Here is a 24,813-nt window from a genome sequence, read left to right on the forward strand (position 1 = left end):
GTACACAGCTGTTCAAAACTTGCTGAGAGTTCAGCCAGCTGGATTCCAGTCAGTCCTGCTCACCCTTCCACCAGTACCACATAGCTTTTTAGCTAGAATACACATTCATGTTGCTCAGTGGAGCCATCAGATCATGTTCTACTGTGCTTGAGGGGCAGTCCGGCTCAGCTAACTTCTGTATTACACAGTCACCTTGAGTTGCACAGTGCGGGCACTTAGTTATCTAAGAGACCCCAAGGCAAGGATTAACTAACTGAGCATACAGCTACGAGGTGACAATCAGCTGAAATGTAAAGGGCCAAACATAATAAAATGCAAAGCAAACCCTATACAGTACATATAGCAAGCACGCACAACTCGCAATATTAAGCAACTGCTAACGCATCCTTTGTACCTTCCTTTGCTATCAAGGGAGAGTCAGGAGAGAAAGAGACACCGAGTAGTCTCACCAAGTAAGACACATTCTCTTATTATCCTACCACAGTACTATTCTGAAACAAAGTGAGGTAATGGTAATCATTAGGTACTGCCTAAAAACTGGCCATCTGTTATCTTCAGATGCTTGTTACATACCAACTCAACAGCACTTCACCAACTCAAACAACACTGGGAATAAAAGGACTTTCTTGTGAAAATCATTTTATTAAAGAGTTAATGTCACAACAAGCTCAAAGTAACACATGCTTCAGAAATAAATTTGATGAAAAATACTCTGAACAGAAATATGAATGTTTTGAAGGCATGGTAAATCATCAGTTGCAAGAAACTTCTGCAAACAGGTGCAAATTCTGTTGGTGCAATGGAAAAAAAAGTCAGAAAAGAAGACTTCTGGCCATTTTGGTAGTACAGTTTGTCTAAGAATTTAAATCAGAAAGGGCACAAATTTCCATGGCTGCATAGACCCAAACGTATTTCCTCAGTAATTAGCTCCAGCACAGATTTTTCACTGTGACTACTCACAAAACAAATTTAATTGACATCCAAATGTAGCAGTAATATATATGTGTATATATATTGTATGCAATAGATGTTTGACTAATGCAGCCTCCTCACTTACATTATTTTTTTTTAATTTACTCAAGAAACATTATAAAAAAATAAGTTTGCAATTTGTATTTCGTTCCAGTGTTAGCTCTGCATCACCTCAGGCAAAGACAGTGTTTCAGCAGATAGATAATCTAATTTGGCAAGAAATCTGCCCTAATTCTTAAACTCATTTTTGTAAATCCATGTAGAAAATAAATGCAAACTCTTTATACAAAACAAGAGCAAGTAACTGTACCTATATAAAAGAGGATTTTGTTTTGCTATCATGGCACATACTTTAAAGATTCACAACAACATACTAATTTTAGTTTTTTTTAAACCCCAAAATAGTGTTGATGAATGGAAGAATGTGAGTTACCATAGGCAGCTGACTCATGCATTAAGCAATTCATGTTCTTTATCAGTTTTCCCAACAGCATCAGGATTGGATAACGGGTCAAGGTCAGCAAAGATACTGAACCAGGCAGTCCAGTCTTTAGGATTCCTTGTAGGTTCTGGGGAAAAATAAATAAATAAATAAATAAATAAATAAATAAAAGTACAAACTTGGAGTTCTTCCTTGTCAGCTATTTCTAAACGAAACTGACTGAAAGTTCGGCTGAGGTCAAACAAATGCTGTTGTTTCCCTTATTAATAAGGGCACTTCTGACAAGAAAATCAGAATGAGTGATTGCATTTTAAAACACCACCTTTAAAAGAATATGGAACTTCATTAAGAACAAATGTTTTAAGTCTGTCTGCCTGTGTACTTTATACACCTCCTGCCACGATAAGTACAGAACACTTCAATTAAAAATAGTCTCTGTCAACCTTTAGTGAAAGGTATTTCCATAGAATCATAGAATCCTTTGAGTTGGAAGGGAACTTTAATGGTCATCTAGTCCAATTCCCCTGCAATGAAAAGGGACACTTACTGCAAGACAAGTCACTCAGACCCTGGTCCAGTCTCACCATAAATGTCTCCAAGGATGGAGTATCTACCACCTCTCTGCCTCACCACACATATAGTAAAAAAACCAAAACGACAACAACAACAAAAAACTTCTTCCTTATATCCAATCTAAGTCTCCCCTTCTTTAGTTCGAAACCACTTCTTCTTGACCTGAACAGCTCCAGCTCTCTCAGCCTATCCTCACAGGAGAGGTGTTCCATCCCTGGGATCATTTTTGTGGACACACTCCAACAGGTCGATGTCTCTCCTGTACTGAGGGCTCCAGAACTCCAGGTGATGTCTCACCAGTGCAGAGCACTTCCTCACGCTGCTGGCCACACTTCTTTTAATACAACGCAGGATATGGTTGGTTTTCTGGGCTGTGAAGGCACACTGCTGACTCATGCCCAGCTTCCTTTCCACCAGTACCCCTAAGTCCTCAGCAGGGCTGTGCCCTATGCTTAACATCCTCCAGATTGTACTGATAGTGGTGGTTGCCACGATCCAGGAGCAAGACCTTGCATTTGAATTTGTTGAAGCTCATGAGTTTCACCTGAGTCCAGAGTCAGAGACATGTACCTGTGAGTGTGAGACTACTTGTATGTACACCTGCATGCCTGCAAAAAAGCAAAAGCTAAGTGGAAGCAAACTCTACTTTCAACCTTACAATCTTACAGGACTGAATTCCCCACACAATATCATAAATCATGTCTCAAGTACAGCTTCTAGTATAAGGGTAGATTTTTTGATTGATATTAAAAAAAAAATGTGAACCAGGAATATGTTGAATACCAAAAGCAGCTGGAATACTATGTGTCTACATCAAAATACAGATGTTGATGTAAGGCAGATTTTCAAATTAAAGAGGAAGTGACTCTGGCTGCTATAGAGAAGGTACACTGGAACAAGCTCCCCAGGGATGTGGTCATGGCCCCAACCCGCCAGAATTACAGAAGCATCTGGACAATGCTCTGAGACATATGGCCTGATTTTTGGGTGGTCTTGCGTGGAGCCAGGAGTTGGAATCAGTGATCCTTATAGGTCCCTTCCAACTCAGGATATTGTATGATTCTATGATTATTATTTTTTTTTGGAGATCTCACGTTTAGCAGGCATTGCGTTCTTAGCAAAATAAGATGCACTCTTCTACTAAGAAGATAATGTTGTACACTAAATGAAAGCATTCTTTGTGAAATAAGGAATTTATGGACAAAATATGCTCTGCTTGGCGTTAATTCCATCTTTGTGTCTGCGAGGGTAGAGAACCTGTCACTTTCACAACACAGATTTTAGAGTAGCTGAATGCTCTTTATATTTTTGGTGAAGGTATTACAGCTGAGACATCTTATTGATTTCCCAACCAGTTCCCAAAACATCTTAACTGTCTTTTTCTACTAGGCTAAAAGCAGTCATTTGTTTAATCCTGGGAGGCAGGGGAAGGAATACACAATGCTCCTTCCTTCTGCACTAACCATATCTGACATAGCTCCTGCTTGAAAATGAATGCACAAAATAAGCTGCTAACTGGAATAAGGATGCAGTGCATTCCTGGTTCCCCTATCCAAAAAAAACCCTAGTCAAAATCAGCAGGGCTTTGTCTCAGTAGATAGCAGGACTATACTCTTGGCTCACTTGCCACAAGGGAACTGTTTCATAAAGACAACTACTGATATGATGCATGTTATCAATGAAATTTATGACAACGGCTCTTCTGTCTTATCAGTAGCCTGTATTATAGCCTAGAGCCTCAGAACACTCTTTAGCTTACACTAAGTACATGTAGATGCTTTTCTGTATGACTCAAAATTGAAGTAGCAGAACAAACTGTAGTGTGAGCTCCCTTGTTACTCAGTACATTATTCTTCTGACATACCAGCACTGAAGCCTACGAACAAAACATACGCACAAACACTATACATATAATCAACATTGAGAGAGCAAAGCAGTAGCAACAAAACCCTTGATGTGTAAATGCTATAAAAATAGGCTTTATTATGGTAGATGAGGTGAGAAAAGTAGCAAGATGTAAGTCACAGTTAAAGAGGAAAAGCAAAGCATCTCAAAAACTAAATGACTTACCACCTTTCACTGGCGTCTTGTTAGCGTTCACATTCAGGCTGTTCGGTTTCTGTGCTGGCTGTGGTACAGACAGGGGGCTCCCACTGTTAGCTGCCCACCCTAAAATTCAATAATATAGCAGCATTAGTGGTAAGAATTACCTTGTCAGCTCTGACATTTCACTCTCTAGCAGCACAGTGCTCACACCAGGTGATGGAGCACAGTGCTGTTTTGGTTACGGCCTTTTCTATCTTTCCTCATATATGAGAAATCAGCAGTAACCTGCAGACAAACAACACCCTTAAGAACAGAGCATCTATGGATCAGTTTCTTCATCCCCAGATTCAAGGAATTGCACTTTCCACACCTTTAACCTAGCTAAAGAAAGACAGGCTTGGGTTTTTTTTTTTGTATCTTTAATCCAATCACACTTAATATGCAGTATGTTAATGAAGTCAGCCATAGCTGTAGAATGAGGAACATCAGCTACACATGGGCAAAAATATTACATATAATAAACATTTTTTACATCTTCCTTTACTTTTACAGTTCCAAAGACTTATTTCATCAACTGTTCCAGAAACAAATGCATTTTGTGACCCTGGGTTATTTAATGAATTATGAAATAATTCTGAAAAAAAAACATTTGTTGCCAAACACTCTGAAGAATTAAATTCTAGATGAACTACTTGCAGCTAACTTAAAGCTGGGTTTTAATTGAGTGTATTTTAGTTATCCTTCATGGTAAGGGATCTTCTCACCAGGGAGAGAGCAACTATGTGGAAAAAAGTGAAACTGGATATTCATAATTTATTGTTCCTACGTGCACATTACATAACCTCAAGATAATAATGACAACTACAGTTATGGAAGCTGGATGAGCCAGGCTGGCAAAATGAATTAGGGACAGCATACCACAGAAACATAGGAAAAATGGTCCCTGGCGGTTTAAGGTATTTAAATTCTTATGCTTTATCACATTTAGAGGACCGGAGGTCATATTTCTAACACCAGGATTAGAATACAGATGTGATTAGCTTGCTTCTATTTCTTATTTCAATGCCACCTCATTTAAGTGTTGCCTGGTCAATTATCCATCCACCTCAAGGAACTCGTATATCTAATTCTGCAGTATCTGAAACAAGATATTCATCTGTACACATTGCTAGTATTTCCTTGTTCAGCCTCTTTTTCTACAAGTTCACACTCTCACATCCTTTATCTGCTCTCGTCTTCCTTCCTCCCCTTACTTTCTCCACTTTTGAGACCACTGTCAGATACCGAGAGCTGCTGCAACAGCCATTATGTTACAGAAACCCTTCCTTCCTCTAACAGCTTATTCTCATCACTCTGATCTGGCGTTGACTATAAAGGGCTCAAGTCCCATGCTGTGTTATTAAAAGGAAGCAAGAAGAGTGTTTCTATAAAAATCACATAGATCAGAAAGGGAATTTTAAGCCACAAACATCCTCTGTATCTCTGAGAAACTTAAAACTTCCTGAAAATCTGGATGCAGAAGGCTCACATACGTTTGTTCTAGGCAAAGGCAACAAAGGCTTACAGGCCAGCTTGTACCTCCTGAAAATGTGATTTTAAGAGTTTAATCTTTCAAATAAAAAAAAGTATGGCATTAATACTTCAGAGTGACATACTTTTTCAGACATTTTCTCTGCTTGTATTACAAAAGAGAAGAATGGCAGAGGACAGAACTACAGAAAACTGTAATGCTTTCATTTGCAAGCATATGTATTGCAGGAAAGTGCTTTGTATGTCATGGATGGCAATGGATAAAATGAGAGCTTGAAAGAACCGGGCCAAATCCTAATTTCAGAGCAATGAATGGAGAGTGCTCATTGCCTCCAGTGAGCTCAGGAACAAACCACTTTGAGCATGCATCACTGTGACTGGCAGAGCACAGAGTGGAGCACTGTGGGGCACCCAGCTGCTTGGACCTCTCCGTTTGACTTTCTGAGCTGAGACCTGATGAGCAGTGTGCCCACATGGTGCTGCGCTCTGGGTCTCTTCATTACAGCACGAGCAGCTCAAACACCACTTTGAAAGCAAAAAAACCTAACCATAAAAAAATCCAACCAAAAATGTTCTGTAAAATAGACAGTGCTTGCATTATGAAATTCTGGATTCACGAAAGCTTTGGGAAAGATTGCCACAGCATTTTTATGAAATACTTTCATGAATTTCGTTCTTACCACCTACTCACGGTGAGCTGCAGAGAACAAAGCCTGTGCCTTTCAAAACCAAACTGCAGTCTGTATCAGTGTGACAGCATTTGCTGGGCCCACACTTGTTTTAGTTTGCCTTGTTCACAGGGCAAATTCATTCTGTGACTAGACAGAAGGTTATCGCTGTGACAGCAAGGAAACCAAACAGCTTGCTTCAGCGAGCTTCTTCACAAAGTTACCACAATTAAATTTAGAAATGGAAACAGTAAGCTGCACATTTTCTTACCAACTAGAATGTGCATATGTAGGTGATACAAAGAGGAATTCTCAGTGGGGTAAGTAAACGTGGCCATAAACATGAGGGAAAAAGCCAACGCTCTCTTTGAAAAAGTGGCAAGGCAACTGAACTGCAAAGCTGTATCTAGAGCGTGATGTAAAAGATTCACTGGGATCATGCTTTGTTTTTGATATTTGTATATATGTTTTGACATTTTAAAACAGCACTTGGTAGTCCCATAGCAATTCGGAGTCCCATTGTGCTAGATCCTGTCAATAAATATAGGCAGAGAGGACTCAGAGCTGGGAATTCCTGACCGTAACAGTTTACAACCTGCATAGCACTGTGCCTGTTTTACAGATTAAGATCTGAGGCAGAGAAAAAACAAAGCCTCAAAGATTTATGAGTGTGCTTAACATAAAATAAGTAAGTAATCCTACTGAAGTTAATAGAAAAGTTAATGTGCTTAAAGTTAAGCATGTGAGTTTTAAGAATTTTTATGGTCTTAAGGCCAAATTCACACAGGAAGCATGCACCATCTAGGCTCCGCTGCAGCACCTCGCACTGAATAATTATTAAGCAATCCCATCAATTAGGGGGGAAAAAAACGTACAGCACAATGTACAGATGTATCACAAATGCCTCAGTAAAATATCCATAGCTCACATATTCTAATATTTTTGTTCATATATGCTTATGCTGCAGCTAGTATTTTTTTTTTTGTTTCTAAGAAGTCACTGCTCACAGATTTGACAAGGTTATACGAAAGAAGCGCCATGAAATGAAATGCAGTTTCAGAAGAAATGAGATTTCACAAGATATAAAAAGCATACAATTTCACCTTCAGATAAAAAATAAAAATAATTCACTTGACAACTAGACTCAGCCAGGAACATGATGATTATCAGATATGATCATTTGAATTGATTGGCTGTGGCTTTTCAAATGCCAGTAGATCAATTACTATTATCTTCTCCCAGAATCTTGGAAATTAATTTGAAAACATCAACATATTTTACTCTTTTAATATGTGATTCTATGATGATATTACATTGACAGAATACTTTTCTATTTCTAGTGTTTCATGAATGCAACATTTGTAACTTGCACAGCCAATGTCACTGTCTCATGCAAGTGGAAGGGACAACAACAAAACAAAAACAGATACTCAGCTGTCTGAATATATACATATGTGTATATATATAAAAATATTTCTCCTTGAAAAAAGTTTACATTTAAAAACATGCAAAAACTCAAGAAAAGCAATTCTCATAATATATACATTGCTATTTTTAGTCATTTGCTTAAAATCTGTGTATGTCCTTGCATCAAAAAAGGTGTTTTTCATTGTTCCTTTTGTCCCTGTTCCGTTTGACAATGCAGTGACTAAGACTCATTATTTTTTCTGTTCCTATTTTATGTAGTCAATTCCTACACTGTTCCAGTCCCTCTTCACTCTATTAATCATACTCATATATGCATATATCTCATCATAAAATTGCACAGCATTGCAAATGTCATTTGCCCAGCTCCCATCTAAATACTGAAGTCAGTGAACCCAAGTATCTTGCTTATGCCGGGAAGAAAGAACAGTAACTGAATTAATTACCAGGTAACTTTGACTTTCTTATTCCTGCCAAAATGGCTCAGGTCATTACATATCCTACATGATTATACAAGTTTCACAGGTTCCAAGAAGAAGTCTTCAGGATGAAATCAGTCTGCTAGTCTTACTACAGCACTCTTCCCCAAAGGAGATGAAAACGACTGCTGGAACAGGGCCCAGAACAGCATGATCCTCCTCTAGTTTGCAGCGCCCAGCGCCCTACACAGAAATCTGGGCTGGCAGCTACAGATAGTGGGGTGGACAAAGGTAGCTGCTGTTAGCTGGTTAACCACGCTCCCTCCCTCAGGCCAAAGAAGCAATAAGGAAGGCTTTCCTCTAGTATCCCTTCTTCCTTCCCCCTTCCCATTGCTCAAAAAGCTCAAGAAAGAGAATAGCATAGTACACCAGGGGAGAAGGAGTTGTCACTTGTATCAGTAGACAGACATGCAGCCAACAACACAAATTCACCAGCGCGGCTGCTAGGAAAAGGTATTCCACTCTTACCTCACTTATATCCCTACCCGACAACAGTGTGGGATACAGAAAATAAATGCAATTGATTTTTCACTAAGTTGTTTAAAAATACTATTTCCAGACAAAACACAGTAATCATTTTTGGTTCTTTGGCCCCTTAACAAACAGACACAGCAGTCATGATTCAAACAGTAAAACCCATTCAAAAGTATTTTCTACTACAGAAAAAATGTGTCAAAGACCTATCAGGAATAATAATGAAAATATTCAAGATAATTATTCTGACTTCAGGCTTTAAAGTAATTCCTTCACAAATCTAAATGCAGGGCTAGAAAAAAATATGCATGTTCCTCTCCAGGTCACATTTCACTTTAACTTCAGCATTTCTGCAGCTATGGCACAACATCACTACACTTCTAAATAGCAAAAAGCCATACTCTGAAGCTTAAAAGCAAAAACAAAATGATAACATACCAAGATGAGCTCTTACCACGTAAAGATGACTGCAAGTCATTCATATTTTGGTCCAATAGTTGAGAAGGCAAATAGCCTGATGGAGTCGATGCCACAGCTGAAGTGTTATCCCCATCTCCAGCTGAAGAGTTCATGGCGAGATCATCCTGTCCAAAAACAGCTGTCCATTCTTTGCTGAACTCTCCCTCTTCCAGGGAGGAAGCACTGAGGATATCATCCAGTATTACCAAGTCATCCTTATCACTAGGTTCTGATTTTAAGGACTTTGCAAACTGCTCCTTTGATGCTGTCTCAGAACAAAACAGAGGGTAAAGATAAATCAATATTAAAACAATCAATGAATGGAAGCCACATTTTCAAAATATTTAGTCTAGTTTCTATGTATTTACTAAGATGGGATTTTTTTTAATGAATATTTGTCATTTTCTCTTTTAGAACTAATTCTCTTGGACACCTGAGCTTGTAGCTTATGCAACAAATTATTCCCTGATTACCTTAGATAACAGCACTGCACTTCAAACTCATTGTCCATTAAAAATACTACAAGCCTACATAAGTATCTAATAGATACTCCACCAAAATCAATACATAGTCTAATAACTAAAAACACAGGAGAAAAGTACTGTGAAGTATTATATAAGCTACTTTTTGAAGTATTACATAAACTTCCTCTCAAAACAAACAGATTGATACAAGCAGAAAACAACTGGGAGATGGCTCTAGAATTCTGTGAGAACACACTTAAGACAGCCTTTATAACTTTCTATTCATTACTCACAGGGATATGCTGTTCTTCTCCAAAGGGTGCTGTTTTATCATGTAACTTTTGAATTCTCATATCCAGTAAGAACCATAATCCTTTCCACTAGCTTACATAATGTTTGGAAAGAGAAAGAATCATCTATGAATGCCAAGTGTTATTTTACCTGGAAACATTTAGAGTTTCACTGTGGGAGCAAATAGAGGACAAAAATGGTGGTTAACAATGCTGATGTTATGTTACTGAAACCCAGTTCAGTTTATCTTAACTACCCTCATTTCAAACTTGTGGTAAGGCTCAGAAACAAATTCAGTTTTCCGAATTGCTGATATGTCAGCTGAGCTCTCTGAGTTTCATACAGCTTGCAGAGGTATTTTAACATTCTGGGGTTGAGATAAAAGATTGATAGTGGCACAGTGCTTGCTACCAGAGCAACAGGTCATTTGATTTAAATGCAATTACCTTCTCAAGAAAGTTCCCTTTTAATAGCTGCAGTAATTTATAATGAAATGGCTGAAGTTGAGTCATAGGGGAAAAAAACAGCACAACTGTTTTAAAAATAGGCAGATGAGTCAACATACACACCTATGTACTAAGAAACAAAGAAGACAACACATAATACAATTGTTTTTTAAATTGCTGAAGTCAACACTGATGCTGAGCTCCTCTCTAATTCACATTTTATGCTCCATCACATGACCAAAAAAAAAAAGAACTATCACAAACAAGTCAATTCTAATGTTCCCACTAGACTATAACTAAAATACCATAGAAAACAATTTGTTCTCAAGAATATTGAGGTTCTTTCCAATCTTCACATAAATAGCAAAGAATGTTAACATTCTCCAAGCACCTACAATTCCCCAAATCTCTCTCTGTCCAAGCAGCAATGCGGTGCGGTACATTCTTATATAGGGAAAAGATGTTTGCTGTTTCAAAGACATGTAAGAACTGTGATTTCTACCGGATGACACTATCTCAAATCTGCTTTCAGTAGGCTCTTTCATGAACTTGGAAGGTTTGCAAAGAAGGCATCATTAATAACACCATACTACCAATACTAATCACAAATTATGTTTATAAAATATGTTACAAAAATTTGGCAGCAACACAGCTTAGGGGAAAAAAACTGCTTCATTTGGGTATCCCATTGCAGAAGTACCATTTCTACTGGGAGAGAAAGTAAAACATACAGCTTTACATTGGAGGAGCGCTTGAATCTTGCAGCACTTCACATAACCACCAGAAATCAGAAGAGTGACACATTTCTTATCTCAGCAGTCTTTCTGGTTTTCCTGGGGAGAGAATGCAGAGTAGGGGATGATAGGGTGGTGCCTATGCTGAAGCTACCTCAAGTAAGCAGCAGTAAAGCTCTGCTTGTTTGCAACAATGGTTATCTTGAAAACAGTCTTGCTTATCGAGATATTACCCGTGTGGTATCTGTCCTAGATTACTAGAATTATATGGACTTTCTCACCTCACCTATAAAGCTTCTATTATTTCTTTTCCTGTTTCACTGCCCATTTTCACAGTTGAAATTGCTTCTTCACCTTCACATTCTGCCCCTAATCTTAAAAATATCCATGAAAAACAACCACAAACTCCCAGTAAAAGACTAAAAAACCCAACGTCACAATATTCTCTTCTGTGTTTGTTTGAACAAGCATCTAGCAATACTCATAATCCTTTGCAAACATGCCTCATTTTGCTGTTATTAGAAAAATAAATAAGTAGGAAAAGAAATTAAAAATATTTACAATTATATATTATTTGAAATACAGGATAAAAACTACCTTCTAAATTACACACAAAAGTGTACCTCTAATTACACTAGTGCAGTTAAAATAGCAAAATAGTAATTAGTCTAAATCTAGCTAGTATGTAAAATCTAGGTAGATAGTTAACGTTAACATAAGCATCTTTATCAGATGTAGCTGCTCCACAACTACTTTCATATTAACTATTTCACTAAACAAAAAAAGAACAACAGGCTTTTAACTGACATGACTAAAGTTGTATGAACAATAATTGTATGCATTATCTATATCTGAAGGTTGAAGAACACGTGATTCAGGAGAAAACCATGAGGGAAAAAAAAAGGCCTTTTTATTTGTTAACCACAGAAAAGAAGTTATCACTATCAGTTCACAGATTAGGATTGCTATGAGCAGAGGTAGCCAAGGAAACTTTCAATGTTTCTGCCTGGGTTAAGATGTAATTTCCCCCCACAATACAAGAGGCTGCCCGTGGCAAACCAAAGTCAAAAGTGTTTGCTTACCCATCACGAAGGCTGTACCTTAAGTAGCCCAAATAAAACTCTAAGGATGACTAAACCACACAAAGGGATTTCTTTGGTTCTTTGTTTGCTTTCTGAGCCGCCACATTGTTTTGATCTTGTTTGTTAAGGTTTTTTTTTTTTTACTCATTCTTTTCAGATGAACAAGTGAAGAGCAAATGAAGAAACCACATGCAAAATTCTTATTGCACAAGAGAATTCAATATAAACCATCTGGCAAGTAAAACAGCACCCTTTGGAAAAGAACAGCATATCTCCTTGAGCTGCTGCTAATCTAACAAAAGTAAAAGGATAGGAATAGAACCTGGAATTAAGGTCTTTGTTCTCACGTCTATTTGAGAACAACACAGCAGGTTTAATTAACTATAGGGCTGAAAGAAGTTACCAGTTCTTAAATGTTTTCTAATATTTTCACTGTTGGTATAAAACTAGTGGTTACTATTGTATTGCTAAGTGAAGAGTTCACAGAATCACGGAATTATAGAACGGCCTGGGTTGAAAAGGACCATAATGATCATCTAGTTTCAACCCCCTACTATGTGCAGGGTCACCAACCACCAGACCAGGCTGCTCAGAGCCACATCCAGCCTGGCCTTGAATGCCTCCAGGGATGGGACATCCAAAACCTCCTTGGCAACCAGTTCCAGTGCCTCACCACCCTGTGTGTGAAAAACTTCCTCCTAATATCTGACCTAAACCTCCCCTGCCTCTGTTTAAAACCATTCCCTCTGGTCCTATCACTATCAACCCATGTAAACAGTCATTCCCTCTCCTGTTTATACGCTCCCTCCCTTCAAGTACTGGAAGGCCACAATGAAGTCTCCTCGGAGCTTTCTCTTCTTCAAGCTGAACAAGCCCAGTTCCTTCTACCTTTCTTCACAGGAGAGGTGCTCCAGCCCTCTGACCATCTTAGTGGCCCACCTCTGGACACGTTCCAAGAGCTCTGAATCTTTCTTGTGTTGGGGGCCCCAGGCCTGGACGCAGTACTCCACAAGGGGCCTCACAAGAGCCGAGTACAGGGAGACAATCACCTCCCTCTCCCTCCTGGCCACCTTTTTTAATGCAGAGACTGCAAAAAGTTATAGCAGAGGTAAGGTTTATGGTGCAACCTACTTCAATGGAGCAAACCAATTAATATAACCAATTTAATATAACCTTGAATCATCTGCTGGAATGTTTTTATCCTCAGTAAGGTTTGTTTATAGTCTTACATCAGGCACGGTGCTTCAATTGTTTATGAAGTTGAACTTCCTTTAATGCTGTTTAAATACTGCAACTGAATAATTTCATTAAGAAACATATCAGCCTTTCAGATTATGAAAGCAATAAAGAACCAAGATTAAAATTATGCTTGGTACCTATGATTGAAAAGCAAATGAAACAGATATGCACAAATGTTTCATACCATTTTCTTCAGGTTGCAGGTCTAATAAGTCATCTACAGCACCTAAGAATAAAAAAAGAAGAAAAAATTAAAAGCAACAGGAGATTTGCAGTACACAGACAAACACTTTGTATACATCTAGATGTAGTTTCTTAAGACACTTCACCTGAGTTCTGTTTGTGGTTACCATTTCCTTGTAACTTGGATAGGGAATCCTTGCCATCATGAGCTGTAATCAAGAGCCATAAACACACCAAATCACACTTGGCACTTGATGGTGTTGATAGAATGACAACATGTTCATAAACAGTGTCACTATGTTCAACATGCAACAGTTGCTACTCATGTTTAAAATGAACCTGGTCACCATAGGTGAAAGACCCAAGATGTAAGTATTTTTAAATAAGTAAAATTTCTGAATAATAACAAAGTGAAATCTTCCTCTGCAACACCACCTGCCGCACAAGACCACCTCCAAGCTAGGTGCACCCAAATGAGGCAGTCTCAAGAGATGAACAATGTCCACTTTCCTCCAGAAGCAGAGATGTGCTTTTGATAAGTTTGTACTCCCACAGGGCAGAAGAGAGCACAAAAGTGCTCAGGATATCATCACTCCTTAAACTGCTTTTCTTGACTGTGTATCAGTTTATTATAAAACTGGATGTTAAGAAATGGAAGCAGTTGATGAGGAGAGCTGAGAATAAACAGTTCCATCACTAGTGGCACCATGTCGATTACCTTAGAATATAAAGATGTACTTAAAAAAAAAAGAAAAAAAACAGAACAAAAAAACAATCTTAGCAATGTCAGAGACTTGCTAGTATATGAAGAAGGGAAAATTTAGCAGAAGTATTCCAAAATAGTTCAGTTCCTTCTAGAAATAAAGGAGAAAGAGATACAACAAGGTATTCATATTATGGATAATACTTATGAGCTGTCAAATATTTCAGCAAGTGAGAACGATTCTAGACAACGCCTGCTAAGAAAATATTTTAAAAGTCAGGTTTTTATATCCAAAAATATTTTAATATCTGGTAAAGTAAGTATCCAATTGCTTAACTGCAAAATGGTTGAAACTTCTAATTGCCAAAAAAATGTCCTGATGCAGTGCCACAATTAAAGAAAACACACACACACAAAAAGAATAACTAACACAGTGATTCAAATAATTGTAGGTAACTATGGGCTGGTAGCTCATCATTGCTCCTTGGTAGAAGAACAGGAGGACAAGTGCTCCTGTAATAAAATGTATTTTCATGGAAAATAGGCTTAGTTTAAAAATAAAAAACGGAGATCAAACCAAAACAGTAACAACAACAAAACAACTAATTCAATTCTTTGATAAAACTATGAGCTTTTTTAGCAAAGAAATTTGTTTAGAAACAAGTTGACTTTTCACTATGCAGCCTTCCAGCTAGAAAGTTAGCACTGCGTAATATCTATAAGAAACATATTGAATGGATTAGGAACAAGACAACTAACAGATGTCAAAAGAAGTTGTTGGCAAAAATAATTGCAAAGTAGAAGTGTTTCCAGTTTAGATCTGCAAGGTTTAGTGTTATATTCATTGCTTTTCAATTGCTTTAGCAGCCATCTGGAAGTAAACACAGAATCCCTCTTAAAAAAAATGTGCAAACAACTTCCAGACTGTTAGAGGTGGTCATTCAGGCCAGTCACTCAGTTACTACAGTAAAGCTGGAGAATTTAATACCACTAATTCTTAAGATATATCTCTAGGAATAAAGAATATAAACTATGCTTCAGAATGGAAGAATGAGTCCTGGAAATCTGTGACTAAAGTGAACCATGCTTTCATAAATTAAAAAAAAAAAAGAAAAGAACAAATGTGAGCTTCTAACTTGACATAATTGGAAAAATGAGATATTTCTGGAAATAGAAAAAAAAAAGAAGGCAATGAGCAGAAACAGGAATGTGACTTTAGAAACATTACTGGTGAAACTAGTATCAGAAATGTCTTGTACAGTAATACTGCTCAAATATTAAAAGTGATGCTGGACAAGGAATGGAAACTAAAACTTCAAAACTAATGGACTAGAGAAGATGTATTACTGATATCAATATGGTTAGCCTATCATGAGGAGGATCTGAACTGGAAGATTCTCCATTAATTTCGTACATAAAGATATACTTTAAAATCATAGCATAACTTGGATGGACGTCTGGGTTCCATTTTGTGAGCCTCTCATTAGTGTATAACTAGCTATGAAGTTGGATCAGGCTTCCCAGGGATGTGCCTCAAACATCTCCAAGGATGACAGTTCCTGTAAGGACTTATTCCAACTCTTCGCCACCCTTGCAAAAGAGCTCTTTCTAAAACCTAACCACATTTTCCCCTCCTGTCATTTTTCTCCATCAACTACCATTCTTTCATTGTGAATCTTCAGCTAGAGCCTGGCTGTGTCACTGGGTAATAACCACATATCAGGTCATTGGCAGAAGCTAAATATGACTTTGCCTACCTTTTAACTGTAAATTCCACTGAATTCAATGAGTTATTAACAGAGTGGATGTTTAATCACTGGAATAAACTAGTATGTAAGTAGCACAGTTTCCCTGTCTTGACATCTACTGATCAGAATCTGCTCAGTGTAAGAATTATGCTTTGGAAAGCAAACTATTTGCATAACTGAGAATAACCGAGTGAAATGCAGTGGGATACTATACATGAGATATTATGTTTAACAGATCTTCCTGGCATTAAGTTTTATGCATTTGTAGGGATTTGCTTATTGAAACTGAACATACATTAAACAAACAAAACAGAAAACAACATATACTGCATTTATGAGTTGTGAACACACGAAATAAAATACCTGAGTAGTCTGGTTCCTTGGTATGACTCTCCTCATCTAATGAAATCAACCTTAATTTGAAAGAGTAAGAAACATTAAGAAAACAATTCTAGGAATAGCAAATGTATTATTCTCTTTTTGGTCACACCATTACAGAATCATAATGATAAGAAGGAAACAGTAATCCATACGGACTCCTGCTTTTGCTATATATGCCGGTTTATTGTTGAATTTTATTGTTGTATTGGAAGAAGTCTATTGAAAATCAAAATAAGACTGAAGACCAACTGTCAAAACCGACCAGCTTTTCATTCTTCACCTAACTAAATATATGTAATGAAAGCATAGACTATTTTGTTTTGGTCAGTGGATATAAACCTAAACAAGTAAAATAACTTTTATTATAAATAGCCAAGCAAAATCCACTAATTGTCAGTCAAGTTGTTCTCTGCTTTTTGACAACTGATCCTTAGCTGGGTGCTTCCCTTAAGCACAGATAGTCAAAACAACAGGTGGCAGCAGGATTATATCAACATAGCATCTCCTTGCAACTGAATCCTGATGGTCCCGTGGGGGAGGGATCACATCTCATTCTCCTGTTCTTCTGTTTCTATAGCAGCCCATTCATAAGTCTCTCTCACCTCAGAGCTACAGGTAACCCAAACCTTGATAGCATCAGCACACTTAAATGCACTTTTTACTAAGTACCTCCTGTTTCATTGGATTACTAACCAGTGCTGTATACATTACAAAAACTAATTGCTGCTCAAAGCAATCAGGAATCCATATCCTATTCCCAGGTGAAAGGAGATGCTGCTGAAGGGAAAAATAGAATGCTCACATATCTTCTCCCATATGATGCTGCTTTACTAAGGAAAAAATGAAGCAAAAGCTGAAAAATAAAGACACGGGTAAGAAAGATGAGAAACATATCAGGTTTAATGGATCTTTTTCAAGCTCTCAATTTCATCTTAAAGTTTATTAATTTTCATACACACAACGCAACATTTCAGTAATGCTTCCGTTAAGCTTACTTTTTGCTAACGTGATCAAATTATCCGTGTCTATATTTTCAGTTTTAAATGTTTGGTGACCTCTGTAACTAGAAATCAGATTATATATAGATAGAGATACTTATTATTTTGAGATACAGTGTATATGACTTACTGACTCTGCTGATCTTCTGATTTGGTGCTTTCAGTCTGTGGGTCCTCCTTTTCTGCTGTTTCTCTTAGTTTATTCACAGGATCTTGCAAACTCTACATTACATTCATTACATAAGTGAAGAGAAAGAAGAAGAAAATATATAGCATACAGGGAAGCAAAGGTGTGACATGTAAGGCCAAACAAGACTATAAAGACTACATAATTTAGTATAAAAGTACATCTGGTACAAATAGATTCACTTCTTCAGTCTATTTGCTCCTCATACCGCTTCTTTATTTCTTTACTCTCTTTTCTTCCTGACCCAACTATTCATAGGACCTTAGCAACAGGTCCTATGAGAAGGTACTCCTCATACTCTGAACCTGAAAGCAAGAGTTAAAATCTCAAATCATTAAGAAAGAGGCCAAGTGTGATATTACCATAGCCTACCAACCCCCTTACAATGTGGAAGACCATGCTATAAGATGACAGCAGTTTTGTGGACAGCACTTTTATATGCAAAAGTGGGCATGTGAACAAGTCAAGATATGAAGCACTGTATTCTAGCTGAGATTAGAGAACTGATAAATATAGTACTAGTTGTCCCCATAGTCAATACTGTTCATTAATTAGGGTTGCTGTATGAAAACTTAAATAAAAATAGTATATTTAACATGTTCACTAAGTCCAGCTCATGTAAGGAATAAAAGTTACTGTCCCCAGTCCACCCATCCGCTATGAGAAAAATATTCCCGTAAGTTGTAGGTCTTGTTTGCACTGCCCTGTTAACCAGAATCTGTTAGTCACTAGAAGGGGCATTCCAGTGTCTGTTTCTGTTAGTACTTGCGTGTACAAGGATATGTATGCTTCTCTGTTTTAGAAACCAAACTGATGAATTTGACAGATACTGCAGTTGGTGTTTTTTTTCCCCCCTCTCACTGAATTAATACCTACCTAGTACCACAGATTAACTTGTTACAAGCATCTAGAGCACTGCAGATATCATATGTTAAACAATGAGGGATCACAAAGGCTTCAGCAACAATTAGAAGCCTTAAAGAAAGGTACCTTACTTTATGGCTGTCATATTTTTCCAACATGTAACATTGCAAAGCCAAAACCACCTATAAGTGTACTTCTTGGATTCTGAAAAACAGACATGAACCACTCACCTAGATGAAGGTATATGTTACCCTTTAACTGTGTTTGTACCAGGTGCTGACTAGATTGCACCTCTTCTACTATTAAAATTGGTGGGAATTATTCACTCGATCCTGAGAAGACCTGAATCAAAGTTCAGAAACAAAGCAATATGCACAGAACTGCAGTACAAAGAAAGACAGCACTGCTACTGGCAGTGAAGCATCTTACACATCTTCACATAGACCATACAGTTCGCTGCACTCAGGAGGTGATGCCGCAATGGTGTGTGGTGCTCTGTGGCCAAGCACAGCAGCACAGAGCCTACCCCAAGAAGGATGTTATGTTTCAGAATAACAAACAGGGCTACTTAAACTACTGCCTAATTATGAAACTTAGAGAGTTATCAGAAGTAAAACCTTTTACATCTCCACCAATGAAAAGTTTTACTTCTTTTTTTAATGGAGAAATTGCCATCCTTCCTTAAGAAACTGTATCACAATGCTTCCTTCATTGTTAAAGAATGTTTCAGGAAATCCATTTTTAAAAGTCTGTGATCAAACCACGGAAACAGTATATAGAAATTAAGTTCACAAGTACCTTAGGAAGGAAACAGAATGATAATACTCAGAGTCACTATTTCCTGTATTAGAAAAATAAAAACAGCACTGAAATACAGCTTCAGTTTAAATGGAAATTACAACAAAACATTGCTGAAGATCAGCAGATCTTTTTTAAAACAATAATGTAACTAATTGTTTTTACATTTAGGCAATATTTCCATCAATTCTAACAGCAAATAATTAAATTAATATCCTTTCCCCTATTTCCCTCCACTCCACATCCTAATGTGCACTATGAACTGAAGTATCTTTCTAAAATGATAAAAAAAAATAGAGAATAAATACAAAATAAAAATGAGTGCTAAAGGGTACTGTTACCTGTTTTTTGAACATGAATGCACAATAATGTGATAACTATTGTAAACATGCATACAAATGACACTGTGACATTCTATTAATTATTTTCGGTTATGTCTGAAGAAAGGAAGGACTCCCATCACTTGGATGGGAGCAAAATGATTAAACAAGTCTGAAAAGACACAGACTGAATGTGTACAAAAGGAAACATGCTTCATTCAGCTTGGTGTATAAAACACCACTGACTTCACTGGCTGAGAAGAAACAGATGTCTAATTTCACAAAACCCGTCTGGATGCTTGTGTGAACTCACATGGACTTTGTAAGCCATACAAATACATGGCTGAGGGTCTCATGCCTAAAAAACTTTCTTCCTAGCTTCATTAGTTCTCTTCTATAAAAATTGGTGAGAGTGTACACACTTGTAGAGCCACTTCGCAGTCCCTCATTGTGCCTATTCTCTGTCTCTACAACTAAAAGTCACCCAATAATATTTTGCTAGCTACCGTTACTCAGATTAATATCCCAGTCATCCATGGGATTTATCCACTGCCAAGTTAACTTGGATTCCAGTTAAAACACTGCTCCTATGCTGACTGCCTCTCACTTACAAAACTCCTTTCCTTGATTTGGACTTCTTTCAAGTCCAGCCAAAATGACCTAGACTGCATGCAAAACCTGTCCTCGATTTACATCACTGGAGTGTTGGCAATGCACTCAGCTTGCCTACAGCTCCTCCCAAGTGACTTCGACAACTTAGGCACTTCTGCTCCAGTGCAGCCTCATTCAAGTGTTGTATGCAGTTTTGGACACCACAATATCAGAAGGACATAAAACTGCTAGAGAGCATCCAAAGGAGGGCAACAAAGATGGGGAAGGATCTAGAGGGCAAGGTGCATGAGGAGCGGCTGAAGTCCCTTGGTTTGCTCAGTGCGGAGCAGAGGAGCTGAGGGGAGGCCTCAACGCAGCTGCGGCTCTCACAGGCAGACGGGCAGCGCTGAGCTTTGCACTCTGTGACGGCAACAGGGCCTGAGGGAATGGCATGGAGCTGGGGTCAGGGAAAGAGTCTGCACCAGAGGGCAGTGGGCATGGAACGGGCTGCCAAGGGTTCCCATGGTCATGGTCCAAAGTTGCTGGAGTTCAAAGAGCATTTGAACAATGCTTTCAGAAAAAGGGTTTCAATTTTGGGTGGCCCTGTGTGGAGCCAGGAGCTGGACTTGATGGTACTGTGGGTCCCTTCCTACTTGGGATATTCTCTGATTCTTTGCTGTGAGAAAGAATCAAAGTAACACAGCTAAGGGCAGCTCCAGAAGAAAGGGAGACATCCCATGTCCTTGTAAGAACATATGGAGAAGCAATGTCTCCATTGAAGGGACAAATACTTGCATCTGCTTCATTTGAAGGGAAGACTGAAAGGTGGCTTTAGAATTGCCTCACAGATGTTCATGAAGAAGAAAAAAGTGCCTGGAGATATAAAATTATACACAGTCTTGCCTAGGGAGTGAAGTCATGGTGCAGCAAATGGAAATGAAACAACAGCAAAGGTCAGCAGAAGGTAACTGTACCAAACAGTAGCTGCTTGGGCTTGGTTCTCCAAACCATTTAAGCAGCAGATGCAGCAGTAGTACTTTGCACCCAAAAAAAGGATACACTCAGATTTAGGTCTCTTGAGTCTCTTACAAAGGCTAGTACAGTTTCTTGCCTCATATGAACTCTTCAGGAAGTTTAGCAGTATAGTATAGAAACGTAAAAAATCTGATCAAATACTCATTAAGTAAGGCAAATAAACAGTGACAGAAATTTGAAAGAGGCATCGTTTATGAAAAGCAGCCCCTGAAATAAACTTGAATCCATTTGATATACAGTAATTTAAAGACAATGAAACTTTCAAAGTGTTACCAAAGCAGCAGCCCATCATCCTTCATATTACAGTAATGGATATTTTTACATCACGATACATAGGTTTGTTAGCACATTAATAATAATCTTTCATCAAGCATAAAATCAACAGTTAGGAAATACAGCTGCAATAGCACAGTTATACTACTCTCAGCATATACCCTGAAGCAAAGAAAACAAATGGGCTGCTTTTCATTAATGGGAGCTTGGCAGTCATCTCTAAAGATAATGTTTTCTTTCCAGAAACAACCCCAAGAGCCACTTAAGAGTCTCTTTCCTGAGGTAAATCTAGTACACTCATACTACAAAATGCAAATAGTAATTTTCCATTAAATGGCACCTTCTAATTTTTCAGTAAGACAATCTACATCTAAGTAAAATAGTAACCTGTTTCCTTAAATTCTTGTTTTAAAGCAAAACGCTGACCCTACATACATGTATGCTCAGTTTAATTCAGAAGAGGTACTTCTGAATTAAGGATGAGTAACATTAAGGTGCTCCTACTAGAACTAGAACTATGAAAGTAAAAAATGATTTGCAAGCACCAACTTCAATATTTTCCCTTAGAAAATATCCCTTCTGAGATACAAGACAAGGAAAAATATTCTGAGACAACTCTCAATTAAACATGTAAAAATGGCCACATTACAATATTTCATGTACATTTTAAACAATTATATATTCCAATTGTATGTTTTTAAATGCATAAAATGAACAGCAGATACAACATCTTCATTGAGTAAACTTCTACACCAGAAAATTACTCATTAGAAACTGTACATATTCTTTATCACCTACAGCCACTAATTATACTTCACAAGAAAAAAATAATATCACCGTCAGGTTTATTGATGGAAAAGAGATTATGCAGGAGACTGAACTTTGATATACAAAAGAAAATAATCCCACACTCTAGAGACCACAAGAAATAAAGAACTGATATTATAAGGCAGCAACATAGTCTTATCCCCAAGCAGCTGTTTTATGCAAGAACAGACTACCATGAAACTGTAATATAAAACTAACCTCTGATTACTATTACATTTCAGCATATACATAACTGCAAAACCAGGAAATCACATATTTTCAGAGCAGGAGGCCAGTAATAAAAATGGTTATGATTGTCATTAACAAACTTAGGGCTGCACCTCAAACATACAGTCACTTTTATAGTTATTTTCTGTTCCACTGAGTGCTTGTTACATGTGTGCAGATAATATGGATTTTATTTCTTCATCACAGATTCCTAACTTAATTTCAAGTTTAGAGTATGCCGAAATCTTTCACAGGAGGTAGTTCAGAAGAAAACAAGCATTTAAAAGTATCTCACCCTTTACCACATGAATATTTCATGCTCTATAGAATAGGTGCATTTTCTGCGCAAGTTTATTTCCAAGATGTCTAAATATCACTAAAAATACATACTTTGAAACATCGTATGTCTTGTTAAAATAATCATGTTTATAGGTATGAAAGGGAATAAAGAATAAATACGCAGCAAAAACACAAGCTAGCTGCACAAATTAGACTGGAAAGGATTTGTTTAAAAGCAAAGAGAAAAAATCCTTAAAAAAATTTCACACATCAGGAGATTATGAGCCAGAGCAGTCCTTCAGCATGCTACCCAGGTTCTGGTCATATTAAGCTAGGCTATCAACCAGCCATTGGTACAATGGGAGGTGACTGTGAGGAAACAAAGAGGTTTGGAGTTTAACTGCAGAGTCTGTAGGCAATGACTGGCAATGCCAAGATAACTGTGCCTGTCTCCTTTTGAAATTTGGAGGTGCCTTGTGTCTAGAATTTGGAGTATGTAAGAAGGAAGCACGGAGTTAGGTTAACTTCAGAGCAACTGTGGACTTATCCTACAAGAGAGGATCCTTTAGAGACTGTCTGAGATGAAAAGTTTATGAGTTTTTAAAACTGTCCAGTATAGCCTCCTTTTATTTTTGTCCTCTGGTCAGGAGAAACTGCAGTTTGAAATGTGTTTGTTTGGTTGGTTTGTTTTGATGTTTCAAGCTGCAGAAATAATTGTCTCCACAAACACTTTAGGAAAACCTCTATGAAACTACTCCCTCCCAGCTCACATTCTAGAAGACAACTTTAAATACAGCATGTCATGTACAGGCACGTATGCTAGCCTGGGGTATATAAAAGCTTATACCTTCAGGTGCTTCTTATCCCAGAGATTTGGAATACCCACAGGCTATACAGCACACTGCAGTCCAGCTTTCACTTCTGCATGCCATATGCACAAACATACATGGATTGAGGCTATGACTTGTAATTGTTTTCAAACCAGATTGTCTCTCCAACCACACAGTGCTTTGCTCAAAGTTATTCATTCTTTATTTTTCTGCCAATTGGTAATCCTTCCATCAGACCTTCTTCAGACAAATGTTATTTTTCTCCCACATAAACAGAATCATTCAATCACATAGTTATTATGTTGCATAAAATAATTACAGGACAAGGACATATATGAGGATAACTGGGAAATTAATGTTTCTTTTTTTCCCTATTTCTCTACTGACGCCCAAATTGCAATGGGATGAGCAACTTCTTATGCAGCAGCAGCAGCAATGATCAGAAAAATACACAGTGCGAGTGAGCACTTATTTTGGGAAACCTAATTAAACTTTGAACTCATTACTTCAGTCAGACATTGCACATGTTCCACATTCAAAAATTACAGAAGATCAGCAAATACCACTAGTCAAGGAAAACAGTAATTCCCAGAGTGGTTGAGGTCTAGAATGTACTATAGCACAGGCATGGAGAGTGTGAGCATGTTTGTATCTATATTCAGTATGACAAGATCTTACATAGTGGGAGTTTTCAAAAGCAGATGCAAAGACAACTTGGTATTAATTCATGTGTGGAATTATGGAGGACAACACAAATCCTTAATTCTGCTGGACTTCATGATTCTTTAAAAGCAACTAAACACGATCCCAGTTAGCACTTAAACATATATTTAAGTGCGGCCTATAATGGATAATGTCTTCCTTTAAAATATGTCCTTAATCTCTACACTCTACATGCAGTTTTTGATACTACTGCCAGAAGTATTTTTATAGAAAACTTGTATTTAAATGAAAAGATGGGACAGGAATTGAATTGGCAGACAAGATATGTCCTTGAACTTCTAAGCAGGGGTCAGGGGAGCAAAATCCCAACCAATGTAAGAGCAGAGCAAATCCGAGACAACCTCGAAAATGAACATCTATGGAGCCAGACGACATGCATCCCAGGGTTCTAAAGGCTGACATGGATGCCAAGCCACTCTCTATCATATATGAAAAACATGGATGTCAAGCAAAGCCCCCAAGGACTGGAAAAAGGGAAACATCACTCCCATATTCAAGAAAGGGAGAAAAAAAGACCTGGGGAACTAGAGGTTCGTAGTTC

The 24,813-nt window shown here is 37.7% G+C and overlaps 1 protein-coding gene across 1 annotated transcript in view; it reads right to left on the reverse strand.

The window, feature by feature from the left end:
* Positions 1-622: 622 nt before the first annotated feature.
* The window catches only part of LOC100543207 (islet cell autoantigen 1), a 43,774-nt gene continuing 19,583 nt past the window's right edge, over positions 623-24,813 (reverse strand). Inside the window, exons 4-11 of the mRNA XM_010712665.3 lie at positions 17,468-17,559; positions 16,322-16,371; positions 13,654-13,716; positions 13,509-13,550; positions 9,064-9,333; positions 4,058-4,156; positions 1,406-1,541; positions 623-788 (exon numbers count right to left, since the gene is read on the reverse strand). Of these exons, the coding sequence (XP_010710967.1) occupies positions 1,420-1,541; positions 4,058-4,156; positions 9,064-9,333; positions 13,509-13,550; positions 13,654-13,716; positions 16,322-16,371; positions 17,468-17,559 (738 nt within the window). The 3' untranslated portion in view covers positions 623-788; positions 1,406-1,419. The remainder of the gene's footprint in view (positions 789-1,405; positions 1,542-4,057; positions 4,157-9,063; positions 9,334-13,508; positions 13,551-13,653; positions 13,717-16,321; positions 16,372-17,467; positions 17,560-24,813) is intronic.

Source organism: Meleagris gallopavo, chromosome 6 (assembly GCF_000146605.3).
Source record: "Meleagris gallopavo isolate NT-WF06-2002-E0010 breed Aviagen turkey brand Nicholas breeding stock chromosome 6, Turkey_5.1, whole genome shotgun sequence".
Lineage (NCBI taxonomy): Eukaryota > Metazoa > Chordata > Aves > Galliformes > Phasianidae > Meleagris > Meleagris gallopavo.